The sequence below is a fragment of the Pinus tabuliformis genome, chromosome 7, assembly GCF_031772625.1.
Source record: "Pinus tabuliformis cultivar Carrire ecotype Pingquan chromosome 7, CPIR1, whole genome shotgun sequence".
In the NCBI taxonomy this organism is placed as follows: domain Eukaryota; kingdom Viridiplantae; phylum Streptophyta; class Pinopsida; order Pinales; family Pinaceae; genus Pinus; species Pinus tabuliformis.
Genome location: NC_142293.1, coordinates 116485369 through 116501489, shown reverse-complemented (window position 1 = coordinate 116501489; position 16121 = coordinate 116485369). Strand labels below are relative to the sequence as shown.

Below are 16121 nucleotides of genomic sequence, written 5' to 3'. Positions count from 1 at the left end.
AATTAAGTGGCAGTTTACTTCTTATAAATTTTGGAGTGTTTTGGGCATATTGTTTTGGTGAAATCTGTTTAGAATCTAGTAGGGATTTGGTGAAATCACAAGTTTGAGTTGTGAATTATCCACAATCCATGTGCCCTATATGGTGTTGAATCCTTGTATACAGTAAAAACATGTGTTTTAAACAACAAAATCTATGTGCCCTAGAGATTTTTAATGGTGTTGAAGTCATATATACAAACAAAAAAAATACATTTTAAATAACAAAAAATCAAGATTTTACCACATGACAAAAAATTCTAAACTGTATATACAACACCATCAATTAATTCCTAAATAATTTAAACTCATCTTAACTTCATATCTTTACCAAATCCATGTAAACTAAAATTTATGACTATTAAAATAAAATAATTATAAAATTTAATTTTAATTTGAGAAAATAAGATAGCAAAAGAATTTTGTTAGATTGTGATTATGGAGTAACTCCCACTTTGAAGTATCTACATCCATGATTCCAAATTTAAGAGATGATATGCATTTTATTTACATAAAAAAGTGGAGTATAGTATTTATGTCTGAAAAAATAAAGGCTTGTAATGCACTTAAGATAACCATGTATATTAGATTTCATTTTATTATGACGTGTTTTGTTCTTCTCTAGTTTATTAGGAGAATTATTAGGGGAATCTTGAGGCTAAAAATGGACTTCAATACTAAGAAAATCAACTTTAAAAGAACAAATAAGATTTAAGATAATCAATTTTAAAAGAAAAATAAGATTCAAGATGATGATGTCATTCTTAAAGAAAATAGTAAAACTATTTCCTTTTCATTGCTTTTTTCACTTATTTCCTCATAATAAATGTCAAATGTAGGCACTTGTTGGATGCGAAATGAAATTCCACATCCAACAGTGATATATTTGCACACGAAAAAAAACGTGTTTCTTCATGATAAGCACATGAAAAAGCATGATTTTTGATGTGTTTTCAATCTTTTCAATTTAACATTCTCAAAAGTATGCAAAGTAGGTACAATTACTTGTACTTATATTAAATAGACATTTACTTGACCTATAAAAAGTTAGGTTAAAATTATAATTTAAAAACATATTTTTCTTTCAAAATTCACAAGTCATGTGATATTACCAATTGATAATTTTGTGAATGGAAATTCTCAATTTTGCAATTTTGGCCAATAATTAATAGTTTTAGCAAATAAACTTAGGAAAATGAGTTATGGGGGCTCAATATATATTTTGGAATAGGAATTTCACAATTTTAATTTAATTATTGATAATTATTAGATGGATGGTAGGGATCTAATCTTCATAGAATATTTTAGAATATTCTTAATAATATGAAAATTATTTAGCAGTTATGTTTTTTTTTTTCAAATTTAATTAAATTCATTAATTAAAAAAAATGTCATATGACATTTGATATTGATAAATCATGGTATTGTAACAAAACCTATTTACAAATTAAGAATCTCCATGATAAAATGGAGGAGAATCTCCATGGTGAAAAATCTTGTTACATGTTTTTTAATATAGAGTAGTTTAAGGAGGCCACAATTTTGCCCGGAAAATAGTGAAAATTACGGCAATATTTTGATAAAATCCGATAGAAATTTTGGGAAATCTGGAGCTATCAAGGTTCAAGATTTTGAGTGCCCCACGAGTTTTTTTTATGGTGTTGAACCGATTCCACCATTCAAAAAAAGAATCAAACACTTTATGGTTACATTTTTTGAAAAAAAAAAAAACGCTTATCCATTTTCACCATTCAAAAAAGGAATCAAACACTCTTTGGTTACATTTTCTGAAATAAAAAATGCCTGCCAAAAATAACTTTTTTTAGATAAAATTATGGCTTTCGTAGACAATGCCATATATATTAATTATTTTATCATTAATATTTAAAAAATAAATTTAAAATTTAATTTATTATTTTTTTTTAACAATTTGAAATGTAAGATTAAATGAATAATTTGATACCTATTATAAATTAATGTGTATGAATAGCTAGCACTGCATAGGGTATCAAGTACATTCTAGATGGTCAGTAGAAATTTCGTAGTCACCTGAATTTGGTGAGTCTTAGTGAAAAATAAATGATAGATTCACTATTGAATATGCAAGTCAACCAGTCTATAAATTGTAACATCTAGAAATGCAATGATCAAGCTCACTTTGTGAGTCTTCATAGTTATAACATGGTATTAGAGACATGTTCGAGTAAGCTCGGTGGAGCGCAGAGCTGTGGGCTTTGTGGTGTGGATGTTCTCTGATGTGTGTGTTAAGTGCTGGAGCCGAGTGGTTTGTCAGTCGCCAATCAAATTTATACTTCTACAAAGTGGGTTAATTGATCTGAAGATCCAGTCGATAGTGTGTTCGAATTTGTAGCAAGACTAAGAATCACCTGAGTACATTGATCCAAGAAGTTAGAAATAATTAATTCCTACTTGTCTATGGTTGTAATTCTCTATTTGAGGAGTTTGTTCCTACATAATAGGACTTAGCTAGAATATAGTTTCTCCTAGTTTAGTGTGTGGGTGAGAGAATCTCTCAACCACACTACTGTACGTCTAAGATAGAATTCCTATCTTCAGACTTTTGCCTGTATAAATATGTTTGTAATTTCCTTGATGCAAGATATAGAATATATTTGAGTGTGTGTTATTTTATCTTGGTATCAGAGCGTCAAAGCCCGTAAGGGCCTGGGCCTGGGCCCCGTCCTGGGCTGAGGGAAATAATTGAGAATATATTTTTGTTTTAGTTTTTTAAGTGTCCATCATTTGTCGAAACCTGTGGTTATTTTTTGTGGTCTTAGCTTCGACAGAGAATCTTTGTTGCCAGATCCATGGAGGAGTTGCAGAGGCCAACTGTCAGCGTTGTTGCTATGTTTTTGGAGTGGTGGCCCATCGTGTAAAAGATCGCTGGTGTGGCCGCTGGGATACACGTCATGGATTTGGAGTTGGTGTGGAGGCAACAATTGGTATAGTGGTTGCAGTGGCCTGCACTTAGTGGGAGCGACCTGTGTGGAGATAGGGCGACAACTCGACTTAGAACGAAGGTTGCGGAGGTGCTCCGAGGTTCATTGAGCCGGAGGTCTAGAAGTGTGGCACCGATCACGGGATCTACAAGATCCGAGAGGATCGCTGCATAGATCCAGCGTATTCAGGACGTTCTAAACTTGGTTGATGATAAATACCTACGGGCGTCTTTATTGAGCGAAGGAAATCAGATCGACATATCGGCGGATTAAGTGAATCTTAGATAAAGAGATCTCGCCAGTCTCACCAAATATCTGGCAGCGACATGTTTGATATGAGTGAGTCGATCTCATCAATATCTCGTAGCGCCGTGTTTTATCGCCAAATTGCACTAGTATTGCCGGATTGCGCTGCTAGATTGGTCGTCGGATTGCTCTATAGCAGGAAAGTGAATCAGAAGAATTGAGATCTGTTGTGGAAGGTGCATCGCGCTAAAACAGGATCCGAGATCTATTGCTGGATTTGTGGCATCTTCAAAGTCAGAGATCTACATGTATGCAGTCATGGGTGGTTGCTAATAGATATTTTCTGCTATTATCAACGAGTTGCTGGAGAAAGAGGATCGATTTGTTGTGATCAAGCTGCTGGAGGCTGCGTACTAGTCAGAAAGAGAGCTTAGTGCTAGTGATCGAGGAGTTGAGGTCACCCGTGGTGCAGGATGGAGCAATGTGCATCACCAGATACGCAGCTACGTGTTCTGCTTTAGAGCCCATGGGAATCGTTGCTCATTGTCGAGCGTGGAGAACAGTGGTAGCGTGAAAGCAGTTCTAGTGCTGCGTAGGACTGAGCCTGGAGCGCTATTGGTAAAAGCTCTAGAAGGCTGCACAAATCGAATCTCAAGAGGCAGATCTATTTGTTGTATTGTTCCTAGCTATGTGGAGATGGACGCTGCCCAAATCTGAACGATCTGAGTTGTGCCATTGTAGTGGGTAGTAAAGGAGTGCCATGGAAAGAGCATTGGAGAATGTTGGAGCGTTGGTTTCTCTAGGCAGCCAGCAGAGGAATGATCAGTTCCTGTCAGGGCCATGAGCATGTCAATGGCCAAGACATGAAAGACAACAATGAGTTCCTTGTTGACATTCTTGGTGAATGCTTAACACAGAATGGGCATTTGGTTGCTTTGGATTGTGGAGCAGGCGTTGGGAGGGTCACAAAGAGCTGACTTCTAAAGCATTTTCATGAGGTGGATCTGGTAGAACCTATTTCACATTTTCTGGAAAAGTGCTCCTGAAAAGATGAAGGTTGGCAGTCAGTCCAAATCAGTGGCAAATCATTCTGTGAATTTTTACTGTATTTCTCTACGGGAATTCACCCTAGACGAAGGCAGATATGATGTTATATGGATTCAATGGTGTATTGGTCACCTTACAGATGCTGATTTCGTTGCATTTTTTTTTAATCGAGCCAAGGCGGGATTATATATATACAAAACGAAGGCCCAGAAAGGCTTTCCTCAAAGAATTGTATCCAGTCAAAATGTATGCGTTGACAACAGAGCCACCTGCAATCGTGCAAGAGGTTTCCCATGAAAGAAGATCAAAGAGACGAACTAAGAAATCCCCAATCATGTTAGCAGGACTGGTTGCGAAAGGTGCTCAGTGATCATTAAGAGCAATGCAATCAGAGTGATGTGCAGGCATTGATCAACTTCAAGTAAACTGTTAGCAGTTCGAGTCCTCTGCATTGGGAAGTCAACAAGAGTTGCTGCGTGGAGAAGAAAGCAGCGTGGGTAAATTTTTTTTTGGTGAGCTGTTGGTGAGTGTGGATCTCCTCAACGTTCTTGATGCCTTGCTACTACGCCAGTCTGCTGCGTGGTTTGTTTGCAATTCACTAGTATGTTTGGTGCAGATCAAAAGTGTTGCCATGATGTCATGTTGTATATTGTTTTAAGAATGGTCATGTGAGTAATGTAAATCTGGTTGAAAGAATTAATTTATTTATTGTGACATTTAGCTTGGCAAACTATTGTCACGAGTATAAATCTATGTTGGAATTTTCCATTCCAACAATAGACAAATTTATTTGCAGGAATGTTCTACTACCAGATACGATGATGACATGACAATGAAAATGGCATCAAAGAATAGTGGTTGGAGCTACATGATGATCGCGTTTGTGTGATCAGGGGAGTAGATTGTGATGGAAAGTAGCGAGCATGAGGTAGCATGCTTGAGAGCAGTGACTAGCCTTGATACTGTAGGGGAAGTGGCATTGTTTCCAGGGGAGTAGATACTGAAACGCAACAGAGGAATGGACCGTGGAGTCCTGGATTATTTTTCTTGAAGGGAAAATTGTGTTCTCTTCGTATGGTTGTGTGCCTATGTCTGGATCATCAGTGTTTGAATGCACTGCATTGAGTCCAGGTGAAAAGTCGTCAATCCGTTTCTTTATCAGTAGACCCCTCACAGGTATCGTTGGTGAAAAATGGCTGCTGGTATGTTTGGAAAATAATCATCTATGGGCAAAGATAGAGAAATTAAACCTGAAGACTTTATGTTTTATTTAGTTTCTTGGAATCATGTTTAAAGTTATTGAGCCTTATTGAGCCTAGCTAACTCAATGTAGGTAAATTTATTTTGTTAGAATTCGTGACTCTAACGAATGACAAGTTAAGCATGGAGTTCCAAGAAGTTATTTGAACAGACAAGGATGCCCAAGATGTGAACAATGAACAGATGAGGTAAAGCAGCAGCGACAAAGTTTATGGTGGACAACAAAGTAGATGTTTGTTTATGTTAGTGTGGTTTGTGGAATAGACTCCCTAACATGTTATAAGCAAGTCCAGTTGTTGTAATGGTCATTGTATGTACCCAGAAACTCCAAAATGTTGAATGAAATGTAAGCCTTTTAAAGGTATTTGAAAGTTCGTGGTGATCTTAAAACCACTTTGTAATGGATTGCCTTTGTGGCTGGTTGGTGGTGAGCCAGAAACCACATACAGAGCCTTAGTGGCTATAGGATTTGCCCAATGGTGGTAGATCGGACTTGCCCGGTGGTGGCAGATTGGACTTGCCCAGTGGTAGCAGAGCCTTAGTCGCTACAGGATTTGCTCGGTGGTGGCAGATCGGACTTGCCCAGTGGTGGCATATTGCCTGAGTGGCTAACGTGTACACGGGAGCTTTGTGCTTGTAGGAGCAGGTGGACTGCAGTAACACCTGGCTCACGGTCTCAGATATTGGTGTGTCTAAGCATAAGAGGGTTGGTGCACTTTTCTATCTGACAGTTGCGTCGAAAGGCGCAATCAACGCAATTGTTTGCGCATGTTACATGAATATTTGGCTTAGAAAGGCACTGATCTCTCTTTGTTTTTGGAAGTTCTGCACATGCAATTCACCTGATGGTGGTGGATTTGTAGGTACATATACGCAGTGATAATAGTTGACAGAATCATGTATGCAAAAGGACTAGCGGTTCCAGTGGTTGGTACCCATACATTCCGGTGGATGGTTGCTTTTTTATATGGACGTCGACATATTTTTTTCGTTATGTTTGACCACAACCAAACTTTGTGAATTACTAGCATGACAAGTAGTCATTAAGGGGGGGAGTTAGAAATAATTAATTCCTACTTGTCTATGTTTGTAATATTTGAGGAGTTTGTTCCTACATAATAGGACTTAGCTAGAATATAGCTTCTCCTAGTTTAGTGTGTGGGTTAGAGAATCTCTCAACCACACTACTGTACATCTAAGATAGAATTCCTAGCTTGAGACTTTTGCCTGTATAAATATGTGTGTAATTTTCTTGATGAAAGATATATAATATAGTTGAGTGTGTGCTATTTTTTCTTTATGGGCATGTGGTATTATGTCATGCTTTTGCGACGGAGACCTTGCGATGGTTTCTTGGCTGTATTGAGCAGTTGTGAAAGGGGCGACTGCAGAGTGCTGTGAACCTATAGGGCAGTGTACATGGTGGAAAGCCTTCACGTGAGAGGCCAAGTAGTAAAGTGTTATGACCGTTGGTCAAGAAGACTAACACTGAAAAGCTCTGATGAGTGTTGTCACTGTTGTTTTAGCGTGACATGGAGAGTTGACCGTTGTGCAAAGATCGTGAGCTGACAATGAGAGCTGATTGTGGCGGCCACCGTGTGAAGAGAGTGTTCACTAGAGCAAGTGTTGAGATCTGCCAGACGAATTTGTTGTGGAGTGTTAGAAAATAGGAGTGTCTGCAACCGAGTGTCTATTGAAGAGGGTTGTGCCTACTGTGATGCCTGTGTGCCGTAGATCACAAAGAGTATCAAGTGGAGTGTTGGCAGATAGGTGTGTCTGCAACTGAGTTTCCGCTGAAGAAGGTTGTGCCAACCGTGACACCTGTGTGGCGTAGAGTGCAGAGAGTTCTCAGTGGAGTGTTGGTAGATAGGAGTGTCTTCAATTGAGTGTCCACTAAAGAAGGTTGTGCCCATTGTGATGCCTGTGTGGCGCAAAGAGTTTCCAGTGGAGTGTTATCAAATAAGAGTGTCTACAACCAAGTGTCCACCCAAGAGGGTTGTGCTGACCATGACCCCTGTGTGGAGTATATTGCAAAGAGTTTCTAGTGGAGTGTTGACAGATAGGAGTGTCTGCTAAAAAGGGTTTTGTTGTGTGAAACAAACAACAAAAAATGAAAGTCGTGTTATCAAGTTTTTTTTTATGTACTATTGTAAGCCTTAACTGAGACTAAGACCAACAGACACCTTAAAGTTTAAGTGATCAAATTAAAAAAAAGTGTTAAAATATTAATCCCAAATATATCAAGTACATTCTACATAATCAGTGAAAAGTCCATGAGTCGGTGAGTGTTAGTGAAAAATAAATAATTGCTATTAAATCTATGACTCAACCAGTATATAAATTGTAACATCTAAAAATGAAATGAAAATGAGTCTTCATAATTCTAACACTTTGAACAACCACCTTTATGAACCATCAAACCCTAAACTCTGTCCATTTACACACAATCCAACAACACACAGATTTTATATTGGAGAGGAGCACAGACGGCAGACAGACTGAGTTAATACAAAACGGATTTGTAAGCCATGACCCGCCGGTGTGAGCCATAACCCACCGCTTTTTGTTAAAAGTCAAACTGGTTCATTGCGGTTGCGGTTAGGTGTCTTCCACATATCAGACATCAGACATGGCCTAAATGAGAAAGGTCATAAATGTGACCAGAAAGCTAAAGGAATGGAGTCGTCAAATAGAAGTCAGAGAATGGTTGTCAGTGAACGTCGAGAGTTTCATAATTTAAATCGATGAAGTTCTTTGTATCTCTTGTTTCAATCTAATTCGTTTTTTATATTGTTTATTTGTTAATCGTATATTCGCAAATATTATTTATGGATCATTATTTTATATTATCACAACACGTTAGGAATGATATTTTAGGGATAGTTTGGAAAAGGCTAAGTGTTGAAAAAATGAAAAATAAACAGTTGATTTTCGAGTAGTTTTTAGTGTGATTTTTTGGAAGTTTTGTTGGTGGGTTTTTCTGGTCTAATTTCTCTAAAATCTAGCTAGAATTTATTGAAATCACAATTTTGATGGGTAACCCCTACATAATGAAAGTGCCCTAGAGATTTTTCAGGGTGTTGATTCCATATATAAAATTAAAAAACTAGTTTAAAGAACACAAATCAAGTTCTTTGTATCCCTAGTTTTAATCTAATTCATTTTTATGTTTATTTATTTATTAATTGTATATTCGCAAACATTATTTATGGATCTTCTTCTTCTTTCTTTCTTTCTTTCTTTCTTTTTTTCTTTCTATATAATACTACCTAAGCACGCACGAGGGATTTGAACCGCTTCTTCTTTCTTTCTTTCTTTTTTTCTTTTTTCTTTCTATATAATACTACCTAAGCACCCACAGGGGATTTGAACCGGTGAGCTATCGCAAGGAGTGCCTTAACAGTACACCCATTCACCATCAATCCAAAGCCCCGTGGGCATTTATGGATCATTATTATATGTCATGACAATTTGAAAAGGGATATTCTTATCGATAATTTTTTGGGATATTTTGAAAAGTGATTTTAATTAGTAGGGTGAAAAAATGAAAAACAAGCAGTTGATTTGAAATTTTTTTTTAATATCATGATGAATTGGTAATTTGTTGAATAAAAGTGAAGAGATTTTGATTGCATAGGAGTGTGGGATTGGTCACAGGAGTCACCTACTCTTTGACCCTTACCAAAACTCACCAAATATGTGCCTTGAAATTGAATCTGGTGGATGGGAGAACAAACCATGCTCCCAACCACTCAAATTATTAACATGGGAATTATATATATGGAGAGAGAATAATTTTTTTTTTAATTCACTATTAACACCATTCTACGTGAATTGCCTCTCCTCTATTATTGGTATTCGAAAATGATTGAACTCCCTAATAGTTATTACCACCACCTAATTTCTCTCATTAAAAGTATGATTTTTGGGCCATTACATGAGGAACAACATTTTGGAGATGACATACAACTAACATAGATCCATCTTACGTAAGGATCTAACATGATAACATGAGCCAAGAGGGATCAAATTTCTTCACCACCTAGTTTCTCTCATTAAAAGTATGATTTTTGGGCCATTACATGAAGAACAACATTTTGGAGATGACATACAACCAATATAGATCCATCTTAAGGAAGGATCTAACATGCGACATGAGAGATCAAATTTCTTCACATACAAATTTTTTTAGAGTGCAAAACACAATGTATTATTTTTTATTGTTTAAATTGTATTTTTGAATGCTAAATAGAGTATATATAGGACCAAATACAAAATTTAGCCATAATTTTTTTTCTCATATATAGATATATATGATGTTGATATTGACATAAATTAGTTAACATAGATCTTCAAATAGTTTATTTAAATCTCTTGTTGAAATATTTTTGAAAAGTATAAGATTTAAACATCTCATTCATATATATTTTTTTATTTTTTATTACTTCACAACATATTCAATTTTTTTTAATTATAGTTGACATTATTTTTCTATTTAGAACATAATTTTTATTTTAAAGGGGCACGAAAAGACAGACAAACTTACACAAACTCTCATATTGGGTTGTAGAATGAGCCTCTCCACTCAATGAAAGGGGAGCTACACTTATCACCTTCAAGTTGAATCACATGAGAGTTTAGTTGTTGATAAAGTGGTTATTGTAACAGAAAAAAGTTTTTGAAGTGTTAGAATTAATGGAAAAAATGTATTGTTTCAATGCATTAGAGTTCCAATGCATTCATCTATAAAGTGTTGTTTAGCTAGAAAATCAAGTAGCTATCATTATCATTTGGACTCATAGTAAGCTATGACATTAGTATAAATTAGGAAAAAATTACAAGAGTAATTTTCCATGTTTTATATTTTCTAAAAATATTTCACCCAAATTTTATTGTACCTTAAAAATTGTAAAAAAAATACCTTGTATAAAAACTATATAAAATTATTAAAATTTAAAATATTTAAAAAAATATATCCTAGAATATATAACATTGACAAATGAAATTCCCCAAAAATTTTAAACTTTGAAAATAAATTTCCATTCTTGAAATATTCAAATTATGAGATTCCTTTTATAGAATTGTATTGTGTTTAAAGCATGAGATTTGAGGATGTGAAGGCTGAATGAGACATTATTAAGGGAAATCCGAGTTTTGTGTGATCCAGATCGAGAGTGATAGAGCCCCCAATCCAGCATGAGGTATATATACCTGGATCAAGATTTGGCTAGTGCCGCTACAAACCCTCTATCTTTTGTAACAGTGTGTGTGTTTTATAGAGTTGTCTCTTGTATTCGGTCCAGAGCAGTCAGTGGAATGGCTTCTTAACCCGTGGAAGGAATTTTAATCATGCGGATGCGGGGATCGTGTAGATGGATATGCAAGTGTGGTTTTTTAACATTAATTTTTGTTTGTGTAGTTTTGGTGTTTGGAATTGTTTTGTAGTAGTCTTTCATCAGTTTTCAAATTTTTGGAAGTGTCACTTATATGCCTTTAGTGTAGGAGGATACAAGCAATATGAAAGCAAGTCTTATCATCAACTCCAGTCTCTAGAATTTAGGTGTTTGGAATCTATTTGCAGTTGTCCCACTAGTGTTCTCATGATAATAATTTAATTATTATGTGAAAAACCCAAATGAGACTTGTAGAATTTAGAATTAAGAGATGAAATGGATTAGATAATTTAATAAATTTCTCTAAAGAGATTGGAAATATTGTAGTGTTCTTATATGGTTGTGAAAAGGTTTGCTGAAGCAGAAGTAAATATACAAGACATGGAGATTGCAATTGACTTGAACATAACAGAGAAGTTGTTAAAGAAATTGGAAGACTTTGTGGTGCCATCAGTGGAAAGATTTGAGGTGAAATCTTGATTTGTGTTATTTAAACTAGTTTTTGATTATATATGTGGATATTTGAGGTGAAATCTTGATTTGTAATATTTAAACTAGTTTTTTGACTATATGTATATGGATTCAGCGCCATGAAAAACCACTACGGCACTTCTATTGTGTAGGATTTACCCATCAATCTTGTGATTTCAAAGAATTCATGCCAGATTATAGAGAAATTAGACCGAAAAAATCCACCAGAAAAACATCCAAAAAATCCACTAAAAATAACTCCTTTAAGTTATACTTAATTAAATAGATTTTCACTGTAATTCAGATTATACTTTCAATTAAATAGTATAATATTAATTTGAATAATTCTATTTAAGGAAATTCAAAATAATTCAGATAATTCAAATCTAGAAAAGATAAATAAGGTAAAACTTCATCTAACTTTAAAATAAGCCATTAAAAAATTAAGGAGGTTTATTTTATTTTAACACTGAAATGTTGAAGGTTACTCTCGAGTATAAAGAGCAGACTGTTAGGCACATGTAGATGATAGGTCTTATCCTGTTTCGGACATTAACTTTTATCAAATCCAAAATAAATTTTGAAATAACTGAATAATCAGTGAGTAATCTTTTACTCCCATCAAAGATCTCTGAATTGGAATTTCGACCATTACTCTAATGAAATTTCACTTCAATCAGATTTTTGAACTTTATTATATTTCCTCGGAGAAAAGAGTTCTTACCCAATTAAAAAACAATTTCAATCAGCATGAAATTAAATCTCCTTTTACTATTATCCCTAAACTAAACTATAAATGCTCTATACTTTTAAATAGCATTTAACATCTTATCTGTTTAATTGATAACTCACTCTTCAGACTAATAACTTAGACCTAAAATTTTCACCCTTGCCCTCAAGGAAAACAATAAATTTAAAAATTCAAATGAATGAGATTGGTGCTGCCTTCTGTGTGAATCCTTTCTCTAACATTTTAACAAACGCAGACAAATATATTCGGCCCGAAAAAATGTGTCACCTGAAAACCCAAGTAAAAGTATCCAGTAAACTATCCTATACACTGTAGGAGGGACAACAATACTTAAATTCAATAGGGAAGGCCGAATAGTATAATGGAAAAACAAACAAAAAGATCTATTTGGGATCAAATTTAGAACTGATTTTCTTGACTTGTCTGTGGCCGATCTGAAAAGCTTTGGTCAGCACACCCTCCGGAACAGGGGGATTCGATCCAAACAAGGAGACTGAAAGCACCTGGGCTCCTGGCAGTTGGCTGTTGAATGCAGTGATGGCCACAGCGGGGGAAGACCCAATGTTTTGCTGAAAATGCACCAAACCCCTGGGAAAAACAAACACATCTCCTTTCTCTAACTTCTCAGAGAACAGAGTATTGTTCGTACTGATGAAACCGGCGATAATGGTTCCCTCTATCACATACACAATCTCCGTAGCACGGGGATGGACATGAGGAGGGTTAACGCCACCGGGAGCCAAGTCCACGCGGTTCATTGATATTCCCAGCGTGTTAACCCCGGGAAATTTTTCTACATTCGCCGGAGTAATTAGGGACCCAAACATATTTGTAGGGGCTCCTGGATTTCTTAGGCCTCGAAACAAAAAGTCCGAGCCCTTCACCGTCTTGGGATCCTTGCATGGAAATCCATTCATCCTCACATTATCTGTAACATCAGAGCCATTGTTAAGTCTTAGTTCTGAAAACCAAAACAGTATTAAGCAAGATTGCTGAGACATAAATAATGAAAAAGTTATAGATGAGAAAGTTGTTTCAGGAGAAAACTGTTACAAAGAGTTGAAAGTGACATTTGAGATGAACATTTTATCCATCACCAGGCACATATTTTTTTGCTTAAGTTCTTGGTGATGGGTGAAGTGTTCATTCTAAACGTTTCCTGTTTCAAACATCTGTAACAAAATTTTCTCCCAAAACTACTTACTCGTTATGAAACACAACTGTGAAAATCTACATTTAAAAATTATATATACTTTTACCTGAAGATGTATCATCAGCCACACAGAAATCTTGCAGAAGATCCGGATCGTATGCACCAGTGAGGACAAGGGCAAGAGAGAGACATAGGAGACACAGTATCATAACTTTCACAGGCTTTGAATTCGCCATTAATTATATAATCAGTACTACTATGAATCATATGATAAGCAAAACAGAGGGGTGTTAGGTATTGCAAGCTGAGAATGAAAAACAATGCAAGGAATTTTGAAGCTGCTATTGCTGAATATTTGTTTGCATCGCTCAATTTTATGGTGAACTTCTGCTGTGAATAATGACCACAGAGTATAAAATTGAGTCAACAGAAGACTTCGTGAATGGCGATTTGTCGCAGTCTAAGAGGAGTGTGATATTGAATCAAACAGATTATTGGTAGAAGAAAAGTAGAGTGGTTGGGTCCAGCCCTGAGTGGAGAGGACGCGGTAATGGACAAAAATCCAAACGGCAGCCCGCCACTGAAGTTGACTGCGATGGAATCCAAAATTTTCAAACACGAAGTTTCCATGTATCGACCTGTAGTGTACATCAATATGACTTGTAGATTGAGTTTGTTGCAGCTCGCAAGTTTTTTCTCAATTCGATTTCCTGTACGTCACTCCACAATTTATGAGAGTCAACATTATAATGTTTGTTTTAAGATGATTTTCCAAGAAAAACGCGTGAATGGAAATGGAGTTTTTTTTGGGTAAGTTTCTTTGAATTTTGAATGATTTCTATTAATATAAAAAAAAAAAATTACATCAACCAAAGTTTTCGACATTACAGCAACCGTGGAAGACCAGAGCTTCATCCAGGTGTATCCAACAGCCCATCAGTAAAACCAGTGTAATTTCGAAACAAACTCCACTTGTAATTTGGAAAGGGGAGTTAGTTGACTGGCCTACAAAATTAATATTTTCTCCATAGAGATTTTTAAACGAATATACTCAGGCATATAATTGGAAATTTTCATATTCAGAATTATAACAAAATTAATATTTTCTCCATAGAGATTTTTAAACGAATATACTCAGGCATATTATTGGAAATTTTCATATTCAGAATTATAATTTAATTCGATAAATAAATATTTTGAGCCTAGAATTGCCCTGACAAATTTTGAATATATAATTAATTAACTTACTTTATCAAAAATATTATAATTAAAAAATTTAAATTTTTATTAATTATTTATTAAAATTGTCATAAAGTGAATTTATATTTTTTTAAATATTTATTAAAAATATTATAAAGTGAATAAAAAAAAAAACATTTTTTTTTGGGGAGTAATAATACTCAAATATTAAGTTATTGAAGCATGGAAGTTTGTATAAATTGAAAGGAATAATAATTTGATTTTTTATTATTATTGCTTCGAGGCTTTTGCTATTTGTATAGTGTGTAAGTTTTTTTCCCGAATCATCGCATTCATAGTTGTCAGAATGGCTCATCAACAAGATAGATCTATAAGTTTGTAAGACAAATCTCATGAGAATGAATAATCAGAAGAATGAGCTATATGGAAAAGGAATGTTGTTAGTCGACCATGCCATCATTTATAATGATAATTTTAATTAATTTTTTAATTCTAATTAATTTTTTCTTTCTTTCCAGTTTTAATTAATTTTATTTCAATTAATTCTAATTAATTTTTTTTTTATTTTAGAATTTTATTTAAATTTCTTTTTAAAAAAATTAAAATTATTAATAATGTTAATATTTATATTCATGTAATTTTAAATTCTGATTAAGATCCAAGTAATAATATTAATTAATTTATTTTTGATATAGAATTAACTGTTTAATTTAGAACTAATTTTATTTAGACTAAATGATTAGAATTCATATAATTTTAATCTCACTTTATAATAATTCAGGATTCATGTTAATATTAATACTAATCTTTGATAATCTTGATATTTATTATTAATTCAAATTATCTTCAATTATTTTAATTAATTTATCCCTTTCTTATTTTTTATTTATAATTATAATTAATTTAATTTAATTCTTATTTTAGAATTTTATTATTTTTTAAAAAATATTGGTAAAGGTAATATTAATATTAATTTAAATTTTGATTAAGATTAAAGTGAAAAACATTTTAACTGATTTTTAGTTTAGTTAATTAATGTTAAATTTTAATTTAGAAAATCATCCTCACTTCTTATTTTCAGTTATAATGAATTTAATTTTTTATTATTTTGGAATTTCATTAAAAAAATTTAAAAAGTTAATGGTAAAGTTAATATTAATATAATTTTGATTAAAATTATTTTAACTAATTTTAATTTAGTTAATTAATGTTAATTTTTAATTTAGAATAAATTTTAAATTTAGAACTGATTTGTCTTTAGAAATGATTGATTTTGATTTTACTAGATTAAGAACTAATGTTTAATAATAATATTAATTACTAATAACACTGATATTAATATTAATCTAAATTTTGAAATTGTTTAGTTAAAATTAATTTTACTTGATTTAATTCAAAAAAATTAATTTTTAACTTATAAAACCTTATATTTTAAGTTGAAATGTGAATTAAAAATTCAGATTAGGTTTAGTGATTATTTAGAATGTGAGGTGTAGAAAAGTAAGGCTAGGAATGGAGGTGACAGGCTCAGCCAAAAGAAGGGAGGGGGAGATGTCGGGAGAGGGCGATCTAGGAGGTTAAAGCAGAATCCAGTTGTTACTTAT

The 16121-nt window shown here is 33.8% G+C and overlaps 1 protein-coding gene and 1 pseudogene across 1 annotated transcript; one reads left to right on the top strand and one right to left on the bottom strand.

Annotated features, from left to right (window-relative positions):
- Positions 1–4060: 4060 nt before the first annotated feature.
- On the top strand, positions 4061–4683 carry LOC149245996 (alpha N-terminal protein methyltransferase 1 pseudogene; annotated as a pseudogene).
- A 7619-nt stretch (positions 4684–12302) lies between these two features.
- LOC149245995 (germin-like protein subfamily 2 member 1) lies at positions 12303–13755 on the bottom strand. The gene is made up of 2 exons (XM_089455621.1): positions 13424–13755; positions 12303–13092 (listed from the first exon to the last, which is right to left on the bottom strand). Exons 1-2 carry the CDS (start codon positions 13551–13553, stop codon positions 12548–12550), a joined length of 675 nt encoding a protein of 224 aa, XP_089311747.1. The 5' UTR covers positions 13554–13755; the 3' UTR covers positions 12303–12547.
- Positions 13756–16121: the final 2366 nt, after the last annotated feature.

Excerpts from the sequence above, each read along its gene's own strand:
- LOC149245995 (XM_089455621.1), bottom strand. The coding sequence starts at position 13,553 with ATGGCGAATTCAAAGCCTGTGAAAGTTATGATACTGTGTCTCCTATGT. Across the intron at positions 13,093-13,423 it reads GGCTGATGATACATCTTCAG|ATAATGTGAGGATGAATGGA; the intron begins GTAAAAGTATAT and ends CTGATGTTACAG.